This window comes from Triticum dicoccoides, chromosome 7A (assembly GCF_002162155.2).
Source record: "Triticum dicoccoides isolate Atlit2015 ecotype Zavitan chromosome 7A, WEW_v2.0, whole genome shotgun sequence".
NCBI classification, from domain to species: domain Eukaryota; kingdom Viridiplantae; phylum Streptophyta; class Magnoliopsida; order Poales; family Poaceae; genus Triticum; species Triticum dicoccoides.
Window position 1 is genome coordinate 121,670,264 of NC_041392.1, and position 12,254 is coordinate 121,682,517.

Below are 12,254 nucleotides of genomic sequence, written 5' to 3' on the forward strand. Positions count from 1 at the left end.
CCACCTCCACAACCTGTGGAGAGGATTTAACCACATCAGAATAGGATTTCACTGTCTCCTTACATTTAGGATTAGATCTCATCAAGACTTGTTGGGAAGGTGTACTTACTTTTTCTTTCTCTCCCTGCTCAAGATAATATTTCATAGTTTCAATGAGAAGTGTAGTATGGACGAGTGAGTGAAGTCAGCAAACAATAGATCCATGGCACACACGCATTCATGAGCGAGTGAAGTGAAGTCTGAAAGGTGAACGCTGAACACCATGAGCATGTGTTTATTCGAGGCAGTAAATGTGGCCGGCAGGAACTAGTAAGCACTGCTCAAGACATCACACATGTGTTGAGACATCAATTACGAACCCCATGACAGACGGACAAATGAAAACTATGGTAGACAAATCATAACGCAGCTGACACTTCACCCTCTGAAGGCGCCTCTCCATGCTCCGCTGCACTAGTTGTCGATGTGGTCGCCATCGACTGCCAATGGAACAGCGGCTGCGTGGATTCAGGAGAAAAACACTGTATACATATATCCTACCACAAGTAGGAAGGGAGATATAAGATTTTCATAATGTTGCCGAATGGATGCAAGAAATGAGTCATAGAAAGAGAACATTTCACCTTAAATTATCATTTCATAATAAAAATTCTTTAATTATCACTATTAAACGCCGGTGTACACAAAAAGTTGAAAAATAATAGTTGTGGGCTGCGATCAATGGTGGCTTTTAAGTTTTGTGGGCATCCACTTTCAGAAGACCACAACTCTCAGATCTTGCCCAATTAAACCCAATAAGAGTCGTGCAATGTGCGCCTGCTCGCGGCATCCATGTTGGCAGAGAGATATGCCGCTGTCCAATCGGCTCCGTTCCCTGATGTGATGCTCCAATCACAAGAGATATGCGGCTGGCCGATCGTGTTCGTTCTTGTTGTACTGCATCGCCAAGTGGATGGCAGTGGTTGGTTGTGCGCATGGAGCGTAGGAGGCGTTGTGCGCACCCGAGTTGAGTGCGTGGAGGCGCAGGCGGGCTGTACCTCGTGCCGAGCGATGTCAGTTTGGGTGGCTTTTTTCGATCACAGCCTTCTCTCACCCGCCTGCCTGACCGTGCGGCTGGTGTTTGGACCCCACCTGGGTGGTCCCAGCTTGTATGTGTCTCGTGCGGAGATTGTTTGGGTGTGGTTTGTCTGCTTGTCTGCCTCGTTTGCATTTGGATCGAGCCACCGGTGTTTGGATGCGTTGGAGAACGGTTCGGCTTGCTGTACATGCGCTCGGCGCACTGGTCGTTCGAGTAAGATAAATTCTGATACGTCCCTATGGTGTGGTGGACGCAGCCCACGTAACGATCGCTCCCTTGCGTGTTATCTGCTCCTTCTATATACAGCTGTCACTTTTGTCCTCTGTTTGTCCTTCCGCCTCGCTTCAGCCGCCGCCTCTCATCCTCTGTTCCTCGTTCCGCCTCGCCGCTGCACTGCTTCTGTCTCCGTTCCGTACTTGCCATCACCGCTCCCCGTTGCTCGCCATCGCCATCGCCTTGGTTGTTGCCTGCTTGCCGCGTCGCCGCTGTACTTCCTCATGACTCCTCTCGCTTTTTTTGAGGGATCATGGCTCCTCTCGCTGCTGCTGTTGCGTTTGGTTAGGGTAAGCTCCTTCTTTGGTTCAGTTATTAATTTGCGCTGCTTCCGCTCTCCACTCAGCTGTTCATTTTTCTTCCTTGCGCTTTCTTTTCGTCTGTAGGGTGCCTGCGGCTGCTTAGTCGTGCGTCCGTGCGGCTGTTTCTTCCTTCTTTCCGAGGTGAGGTTCTGTCCGTTCCCCTACTTGTAAACAGCTCGATGAAATGCGTTACTGTTGCTTCTTTTCAATGTGGGATCTTTCCTGTGTTGCTTGAGTCATGAATGCGTGTGTGCCATGGATCTATTGTTTGCTGCTTCTAAGAGCCGATGGGATTTGCTTTGTCCTCTTCCCAGGGGCCTTTTCGCCCATGCTGAAGATTTATAATGGCATTAGTTGAAGGCCTCGTTTTATTTCTACGGAGAAGGGACCTCATGATTTCAATACCTCTTTGACTGTGGGATTTCATAGATGCGAGAATAGAAAAACATTTGATTTGAATGTCATATACTCCACAATCCTATAGGATTAGCAAGAAAGAGTGTTTGACACGCCTCAAGAGTACTAAACTACTTGACCTAGAAATTTGGGTGGACCAAAACATATTCTCGAGAATATAGTGCAAAGAAACCTTTAGGTAATTAAACTCCTAAATATTTCAATCCTGCAATCAAAACGACCCAATATGAAAAGTTTCTAAGGATTTAAATCCTCCCAAAATTATGTGGAATCCCTTTGAAACAAATAATTCATTGTTTGTGGCCCACAAACCATTTTGGTCCGTTATGTTAAAAGGAACAAAGAATAATACAATGTTTGTGTACACATTGTTCAAATTATTTTGCACATATTACATGCAGATTTGGCTTCACTAGAGACCATGGTGGTCATATGGTGTATGTATCTAGGAAGAGGGTGTTGAACTAAGAAATTCCCTCTTCTCTTTTTCCGATCTATTGCTGCTGTGCTTAGTGGTCGTGGATGTTCTGTCCTTGCAGGTGGTTGTTGGTTGAGTGTGAGCATTGTAGTCCTTCATCGATCTCTGATCTTGTTCGTCAATGAATTCTGCGCCTGTCACCATCGCCTAGGTATGCTTTGTGTTCTACTGATGCGTATCCATGGATGTTTCTGTGTCGATTTTTGGTTCGTGCCTGTGTTACTCCATTCACACTCATGAACTGTTTGATCTTATGTCCCCTCACTGTGAGACGTTAAAATTGTTTTTCTTATTTCAGAAATCGCACTAATCAGTTCGTCGTCAGATTTGCCTTGCTGTTTCATCTGCTCAAAGGATCATCTTTCTCTTCAGGTTCGATTTTCAGCGCTTTTCCTTGCCGCTTCAGTTTATTGTGCTTTTTGTTGTATGAGATTTGAAGCAAGTTCATCCTTCTTCTTCTTAGAGATTCTGATGAGAATTGTTATGTGTACAAACATAAATTTGAGATCAATTCTGCTATGTTATACGCTTTAAAACGAGATCAACCTAAGTGGACTTGTTTGTGCCGTTTAAAATTCAGTTATGTGCAAAGAAACAGCAAATACCAGTTTACTGTAACTTTTCTTGTATGAGATTTCAAGGGAGATTGTTCAGTTTGTTATTCTTTTTGTTCCTAGAGATTCTGAGAGAGAATGTTATGTGCCGAGGCTGAGTCGCGGACGGCGGCGGGATGCGATCTGGCGGCGCGGCGACCGGACGTGGTCTGGAAAATCGGTGGGGCGTCGCCGTGCGGTGCTGGTGGTGGTGTTGTCGATGTGGGGATGGCGCTCCGCGGCCAGGATGCCGCGTTCGTCCTTCCCATGCGGTTCCCTTGTACGCCTTATTCGTCATCGACCGCATGGTATACAAGGTATGGAATCAGGTCCGCTTCCTTCTTTTCACTATACCTTCATGCTCCGCTCCAGGTGGTTCATATCATGATCATTCTTTTCTTTTCTCACATGGTAGAGGGCACTGATGATGCATGCTACGTAGTCTGAATCTCCCTTGAAAATATCCATGAAAATGTATCCAAGTTTTTTCTTTACTAAAACTCTATCCAAGTTATAAGCCACAGTGCGGCTAAACTGCAGTTTGCATTTCTTCCAGGATTTAGAGTACCAAACATGCAGTTGTATATGAAAAAGGCAAGCACACAATTGTAACACTCACAGGGAGCACTACAGGGGATTTCATGAGCATGAGCTGTGCTGTACGCTTTAATAGGAAATGAACTTAACTGAACTTGTTGCTGACGTTTAAAATTCAGCTATCTACAGAGAAACAATAAATACCAGTGTACTATAGATTTTCTTGTATAACGTTCCAAGCAAGATGGTTCGGATGGTTCTTATTTTTCCTCTTAGTGATTTTGAGCAAGATTGGTATATGTCTGCCCACATAAAGGTGTCTTGTTTTTTTGAATTTTTTGACAATATGGTCATGCATTCTGAATTTTTGACAGTAAGCTCGTCTTTATGGGATTGCATTCTGAATTTTTTACATAATCAACATGTGTATAGACTGGTGTTGCCTGAGCTGCCTTAGAGAAAGTGAGAACTATTGCCCATTACAAACATGGTGTTCTGTTGAGTGAAATGTAAATTTAAGGTTACCTGACTATGTTTGCCTATTGGGCATAATTTAGGTGTACTTAGAATTGCACACACTGACCTGGGTGGTCAGTTTCGCAAGATATTTTATTAGTATAATTTGGAATAGCCAAAATCATAGAGAAATTAAGATTGTTATATAGTTTTTTTTCAAACTTGTGTGGTTTCCTCCTAACCAGCGCTGAAGCTCGTAGGACCTTCCTACATGATTAAAAATTAGCATAGCATTGTTAGTTGGTTTTGTGGACACTCTATTATGATGTGAATGTATAAATAGAAGATTTTAGGTGTACTTGGAAATTGCATAGACTGACTTGCATATAGGGTGATCTACTGTGGTGTGCACTTTCAAACAAGAACTGAGCTTGTTTGTGCCATTTAAAATACAATGATTTGCAAAGAAACAACAAATAAGTTGCCCATTTTAGAAGTGCTGCAGCAGATCATGAATCGATTGGTGTTTCGAATGTGCTAAATGCACATTAAGATTCAGTTTCGCTTACTGTATCAGATACATGAATATCTTTGTCATCAATAGATCCATTATATATTAATCTATTTTACTATATCTCTTTTCTATTTTGCCTTCCTGATTGTACTCTGCTCTATCCATTTTGCCTTACATAGAGTATTGCGTGCCTTCCCGGTTGATCACGTACATACTTACCTGTGCATATAATTGTCATCACTCTTTTTCATGATCACTACAAGGGAAAAGTCTAGCAGCAGCGTGGATTTTAGGCCTATCAGTAGTGCGAGATAGAGCGCTACTGGTACGGCGCTACAGCTAAAGGTTAGCAGTAGCGTGGGTTAACACATGCTACTGCTATATCGACTTAGTAGTAGCGTTTTCTTCAAACAGCGCTACTGGTAATTACTAGTAGCGCTTCTCCCTGCACGCGCTACTACTATTATTTTGTATTTTATTTCATATTTTATTCATACACCTTTATACAAGTCTTTCACCCAATGATATAATAAATATCATCGTCATCATATCATTAACAACTTATCATCATAATACATCATTGTCAGATAACACCTCCTCATGATCATCGTTTTCATCAATAAGACATCACATAGCAAGTTGGTCACTAGTCATAATCACAACTACTCCTCATCATCAACTCTAACACATTGTACCACATAATAAATATTGTATCTCATCGGACCTACTACATTCTCTTAGGACCTACTATATTCTCTTAGGACCTACTATATTCTCTTAGGTAAAATAGCATAAAACAAGATAGCCACTGACTCTCCATTATGGAGAATGGAGATTATCCTATCTCCAATTTTTGCCTTTCGCACAATATTGCTTCCAAGTAGCTCCTTACGACTGTCCATACATTTTTCCATTCTGTGATTTTCATGTCTCCATCTCTTTTAGAAATCCGATATGGACAGGTGAGATTCGTAGGACGAGCTGGCTGTATGTTGAAAACATTAAGGCGACCTTTCTGATACATCCGATGAGGCACGCAATCATCCGGGATTTTCTATTGAAAAACATAGTAATAACTTCGTAGTTAGCAATGTAGTTAAGTTTTAAAAGAATTTATGCAAAAGATGCACGGATGTCGTAATAGTAAAAATCATACTATGGCATCTTCATGGATGTTACCGTAATTCAACACGTGCACTAGTGGCATGTATTGACCATAATGTGGAGGAGTTTTATTATAGATATTGTAATTCTCAAGATCAGTACAAAATGCGACCAGATGATTTTTCTCCTGATAAGTTAACTCAGAGACATCGGTGTAGTAGGGTCTATCTACCGTGTTCCGCACATTGTTTGAACAATTAAAATAAGCTGTCAATGAAAATAAGCTGTCAACTATTTTGAAATGAACAATATAAATTAGTTAATAACTATGTTTGAGAAACTCACATAGCGGTAGAATTGAAAGCGTATCAACAAGGACCCAAAATGTCCAAATTGTCTTGATCAATGTCAGGATCACCAAGATCCATGGTGACAAACATACCCTTTTGAAAATCATACATCTTGCAAAGTGCTTCCCTACCCGAGCAACCAAAATGGGATATGCTCTTAGAATTGTGTAGATTTACCTCAAAATCCATACCATGATGGGTCCTTAGGTTAATTTTCTTTGTTTCATTCCTTTCATGATCTTCAAAACCCATCCTCTCCAAGACATAGCGTCTTGCATGGCATGGGATAAGCTAGTCGAATTGTAAAAGATGAAAATTACACGTTGAAGTAGTAGAAGTCGAGCTTAATTACGAAAAAAACACTTTGCATCGTAGCTTACCGTATCACAATTGAAGGCCTCCTCGAGCTTAATGCTGAAGCACCGATCTTTGTCCAGGTGAGGCATGTCGCAGAAACCCCGGTCGTCGTGGCACCAGGAGCACTCCCCCGGGAGACTTTCGTCGTCCGAGTACGACATTTTCTATGTTCATAATTCAAATATTAAACTTGTAAAATTAAATATATGTACTATAAAAATTAAATTAGATCATTATTATTCATCACGGTTTGACTATCGGTCTACCGAGTCTATATGGTGGAGACTCTCCCTCACCGATTCCTCTCTTACATTTGCCAGCGTCGGTGATAATCGTTACTCCTTCTTTTCCTAGTGCATAACAAAGATCTAGCACAAGGAAAAGAAGGAGAAACGACCCCCAGAACAACAGTCGGGATTCTTTGTCCTCTCTCATATATGGTGGATACACTCTCTCACTGATTTTTCGACCTTCGCTAATGGAGCCTCGGCAGACTTAATGTCAACCCGAAATTTCGTTTAATTATTTTTCTAGAAAATCCAGACCACTCGATATTTCCTACATATTCTAGCACAAGTCATGCCAAAATTCACGAAAAATTCCGGCATGACCTTTTGCTAAAATAGGACATATCGAGCGCCTGAAATTTGCCGGAACGGAAATTAATCAACACTCCGGCAAAACATAGGCCACTCGGAGGTGTAACCTAAACATGACCGGCCACTTGGGCAACCACATATCCTATTTGAGCAACACAAGATATACATGTTTTTATCTACATCATATCTTATAGGACTCATATTGACATGGAGATTTCGCTGATCTCACCTCAAGGTCGGAGGGGGTCGGTGACAGGGACGACGGCGTGGATGATGGAGGGGCTCGTTGATTTCTGCAAAAACAAAAACCCTATAAATAAAACCCTAGCAAACGACATCGATGCGGGAATAATTGCCTAAACCAAAAAAATAACAACAAATGTGACATGTTCAACTAGTTCTATTAATTCAAATAGTTCTTACTAAATATAAACTTACTATAAATAGAAATAAACTAAAAATAAACTAGTTCAACTAGTTATATTAATTTTCTTACTAAAAATACATTAGTTCTATCAATTCAACTAGTTCTTACTAAAACTAAACTAGTTCAACTAGTTTATTAATTTACTTACTAATTATTTTAAACACTTACTAAAAATAGAAAAAAAAAACTATGTTGATTTTTTTCTCTAAACTAAACACTACTGCCCTAATTAACATCTAGTTAAACCATACTGCCCTAACCCTACTGCCCTAGTTCTTAAGCATCTACAAGTACTAACTAATTAGATGAACCCTACGTAGGTGCGTAAGCATCTACAACTACTTAAGCACCCATTGATGAACCCTAGGAATTTGTCCTAAAAACTAATTAAGTATTTACAACTACTGCCCTAATTAACATCTACTTTAAAATTAAGCATCTACAACTACTGCCCTAATTAGTATCTAATTTGATGAACCCTCACTAATTTGATGCACTATAAAATTTGATGAACCCTAGGAACCCTAGCTAGGCATAGGTAGGGGAGGAGGAGGAGCAGGTGTAGACGTGCTCACCTCGGGCGCCGGCAGAGTTAGGGAGTGGCCAAGGGAGGGGCAGGCGGTGTCGAGGTCGGGGTCGGGGTCAGGCGCACGACGGAGGGCGGCGATGTAGGGCAGCGGCGAGGCCAGGGTCAGGGGAGGCGTCGAGGTCGGGGTCGAGGGCGGCGTCGAGGGCGTGCAAAGGGTGACGGGAAAGCGCGCGGTGGCCGACGGCAATGCAGGGCGACGACGGCGGTGACAGCAGAGGAGTTGGATTTGGGGGAAGTGGCCGTGGGGAAGAAGAACCGCGCAGTTAAGTCAAAAATAGCAGTAGCGTGGTCCAGAAAAAGCGCTATTGCTACATTAGCTATAGCGCTGGCTCGAAAAACTCGCTACTGCTAAGTTAGCTATAGCGCCTGTCCTGAAAGCACGCTACTGCTATGCCTTTTTCCTTTATTTTTATTTTTCATTTGTTTTCCTTCACATTTTCATTTTTTCCTTTCCCTTTTTCTATTTCTTTTATTTTCATTTACTTTTCTATATGTTTTTCATTTTATTTTCCTTTCATTAGCAGTAGCGCCTTCTGCGTAAAACACACTGCTACAACAATCTTAGCAGCAGCGCGCTTTGCTTAAGCTCGCTACTACTATTGGTAGCCTGGCGAGAACAGCAGGGGAATTGTAGTTGTAGCGCTTCTCGCTAAGACGCGCCACTGCTACAAACTTAGCTGCAGCACATTTCTTTGCCACGCGCTAGTTGTAAGTAGTAGTAGCGCTTATTTTTGTCCCGCGTTACTCGTAAGATTCTGTGTATAAGGTTTTCCCTAGTAGTGAATTCTCGGCATCGCAGAAATAATAAAGAGCAAGTAATTTGATAATAATATGTACCCTGAAAGCCATTCTTCTTCATGAATATAACATTGTCATCGGATATTATATAAAGATTAAGACTTTTGTTCTTAGAGTTTGGGTAACCGATTGACAGATGCTAGCCTCAAGCTCAAGGCTGTAATCCTTCCTGGAGTTGAGCTCATAAGGAGGATTTATATTTATATATGATAATGATAGAAACAATCAGACTGCATTTGTATTTTTCTTCTTCTTCTTCTGTTCATGCTTTCCTTGGTGTTCACATGTATTATTATGCTTCTCAATTGGAAGCTTTTTTCTCCTCTTCCTGTGAAAAAAGAAAGAGTGAGGCCATGTCATTCCATAGCATATATATATATATATAGTTTGTGTGTGCCTCCCTATATTACCACACAACCAACCTGCACCTCAACTCTTTGTATAGCTGCTTTGGCTTCGCTCCAAACAGCTCCTAACACCCAGCCTGCTATCTTATATAACTAAAATTTCCTTTCCCAAACAAACTCTCACATTTACGGCTGTTGCAACCAATACTTAACTTGCTTTCCACCCATTTCTAACTGAATCCAGGAACACCTGGCGGTGTCCAGCACGTTGGTGAGCTTGACGACAACTGTTACCGGGGCAATGAGGTGAAGCTCTATGAGCACCAAGTAGACACTCTCTTTGCTATGTTTCGGCACAAAAAGCCGGACATCAACTACTATGTGTGCACAATCAACAAGACCTTTGCCAAACCAGGCCAGCGCATGGTATGCTCAAATGCACATCCTATTCAATGTTTACTAACTTCATAATACAGCAAATTGTATCTCCATACTGTACAACTCCCACTTCTAAATGAGTATTTGTGCGTTTAAATTTATCTTGTCAACACCACTACTAATGCTTTAATGGCATGCACACACTGTATATGAAAATGACAAAATTGCCTTCTGTAAGCCCAATTTTATTTCATCGCCATTCTTTCCCACTTTCATACTTTCTTATACTCACTGAGATTCATTCAACTCACATTTACAATATTACTCTGTGGTCGACCATTTAATTACAAGCACATTTACTTTTACTTCTTCATGTTCCTTTACTGCTCCACTCTTTTCATGTGCTTCACCAGCCATTTTATAGAATATACAATGCGCTTTTGTTATGCATTTTAGTTACCTTAACAGCTGTAAGTTTGTGATAATTTAAACAGAACTTGCATACAGATTTTCCTATTTATACTATTGTTCTATCCATCCTTAAGATAAAAAATAATCCTACTTTGTTCATACCACTTAACACTCACCACTTTACTCAACATACAAATAACAATTATATTCCCTTTCTCACTGTATAGCACATACATCAACACCTACTCTGTTCTTATTTTTCTCCTGCTACTTTTAAAATTCCTACATTATCTTTTCTAGCTTACCATTTTTTCACTCGTTTGTTATCTGTTCACACACTAGGCTGTACATACTCGAATCATCAAATGGACAGCATAAATAGTCACTTCTCTTTGCTCTTTTTACTTGAGCATCCAAAATTATCTTCCATATCACACAACAATTTCTATCCATGTAAATAACCTGCTCTCTTTTACCAGTATTTTCAGGTTAACTATACTGAAGAGAACCTGCTCGACTACATTGATCCAAACAATGATACACTCATGGTCAGACTTGCAGATGGCCATCTGCTCGCCAAGTGTCGCATCATGGTAGCAACTGACAAGAGGGCCACTATAACCATCAACTGGTCTGAGTTTCGTCGCCGCGCCAACATTCGTGAAGGAGACATCTGTGCATTTTGTTTCAGGATTACTTCAAAGCGTCGCCTGGTTCTCACCGTGCACCGCCTCTAGATGCACAATCGAAGACGCTGCAGCCCCTGTGTCAATATAATCTAATATAATGCACTACTAATACTCCTAATTGTGCTATATCCTGTCATGACCTATGGTCCTCTTTTGTGCGATCTTATATCATGTTTTTCAAGACCTACTACTTATGTTAAGAGCACTGTTATTAGTCAGATGTTTCATGTCCACATCCATAATGGGCTTTCTCTGTATAGTGTATATTTCTTTTCCTGCTGCTAAGTTTGTTCAATGAAGATATCATCCCAAATGCTAATTAGATTAAAAAGGATTGTCCAAGGGGCGAGTATAACCGGGCGACACCCCGCTCCTCCTCAAGAGGCACGCGACGGGCGTGCCCCAACACCTAGTCTATATATACCAAGGCCCTATTTGGATGACACCCAGTCGGTCCAGCCAGCTGAGGGGCGGATGACACGCAGTCCGTCCTGCCAGATCACAGGCGCGGCAATTATTAGAAGAAAGATTTGGCTGCTGTGGGCTCATTTGAATTTTGGCGAGCAAATTGGACAGCTGAACAGAAAGTTCAAGCACTGGTAGAAAAAGAGGCTTCCGTCCAGCCCCATTAGTCGCGAAAGTGTAGGAACCGCGACTAATGAAGTCTTTAGTCGCGGTTCGGCAGATGAACCGCGACCAAAGGCCTGGGCCCAGGGCGCTCGGTGGCCAGCTGGTGCACGTGAGGGGCTTTAGTCGCGGTTGGCCAGGCCAACCGCGACTAAAGGTGCGCAAAGGCCTTTAGTCGCGGTTGGCCAGGCCAACCGCGACTAAAGCTCCTCCCCTATATATACCAGTTCAGCACACTCACTTAGCCATTTGGTGCCACTTCTCTTCACAAGCTTCACAAGGGGGTGTAGGTTTGCTTTTGGTTCCTCTTATGCACACAAGGTGTTTGATGAAATACCCTAAGAGGGTGAAACAAACATGATATGAAGTGTTGGAGCCACACTTGAGGTTCCTCATTTATTTTTTCCTCCTCGATCGCGGTTAGCAACCTGAACCTTTCATGCATGTGTGTCATTGATAAAATATGCATGTGTGCAGTTCATTGTTTAATTTATATTGTTTGTAGCTAGTTAGTTTAACAAATGCATGATGGTTAATTATATATTTTATATTATAATAATGCAGATGAATCGGCAATGGATGTACGGTAACCGACTCTCCGGCGAGTTCACTACGGGTTTGAAAGATTTCCTCGTAGTGGCTAATGCGAACAAGCAGGGGGGTTTTGTTATCTGTCCATGTGTTATCTGTAAGAATCAGAAGGGTTACTCTTCCTCAAGAGATGTTCACATGCATCTGCTTCGGCACGGTTTCGTGCCAAGCTATAATTGTTGGACCAAGCATGGAGAAAGAGGGGTTATAATGGAAGAAGATGAAGAAGGGGATGATTTCATCGATGAAAGCTATCTTGCTCATTTCGGTGATACTTTCATGGAGGATGCTGAAGGTGAAGGGGAAGGTGAAGAAGAGGCACGTGATGATCCCGTTGAT

At 41.8% G+C, this 12,254-nt stretch overlaps 1 protein-coding gene across 2 annotated transcripts; it reads left to right on the top strand.

Annotated features, from left to right (window-relative positions):
• Positions 1–1,585: 1,585 nt before the first annotated feature.
• On the top strand, positions 1,586–10,956 carry LOC119331889. 2 transcript variants are annotated; one of them, XM_037605067.1, is made up of 7 exons: positions 1,586–1,641; positions 1,738–1,794; positions 2,610–2,699; positions 2,847–2,920; positions 3,226–3,458; positions 9,464–9,645; positions 10,488–10,956. In XM_037605067.1, exons 5-7 carry the CDS (start codon positions 3,362–3,364, stop codon positions 10,743–10,745), a joined length of 537 nt encoding a protein of 178 aa, XP_037460964.1. In that variant the 5' UTR covers positions 1,586–1,641; positions 1,738–1,794; positions 2,610–2,699; positions 2,847–2,920; positions 3,226–3,361; the 3' UTR covers positions 10,746–10,956. The 2 variants fall into 2 exon arrangements, 1 of the variants encoding a protein (XP_037460964.1); XR_005160697.1 differs by lacking the exons at positions 9,464–9,645; positions 10,488–10,956 and adding an exon at positions 3,698–3,987.
• The last annotated feature ends 1,298 nt before the right edge of the window (positions 10,957–12,254 follow it).

Excerpts from the sequence above, each read along its gene's own strand:
- LOC119331889 (XM_037605067.1), top strand. The coding sequence starts at position 3,362 with ATGTGGGGATGGCGCTCCGCGGCCAGGATGCCGCGTTCGTCCTTCCCA. Across the intron at positions 3,459-9,463 it reads TCGACCGCATGGTATACAAG|GAACACCTGGCGGTGTCCAG; the intron begins GTATGGAATCAG and ends AACTGAATCCAG. Across the intron at positions 9,646-10,487 it reads CCAAACCAGGCCAGCGCATG|TATTTTCAGGTTAACTATAC; the intron begins GTATGCTCAAAT and ends CTCTTTTACCAG.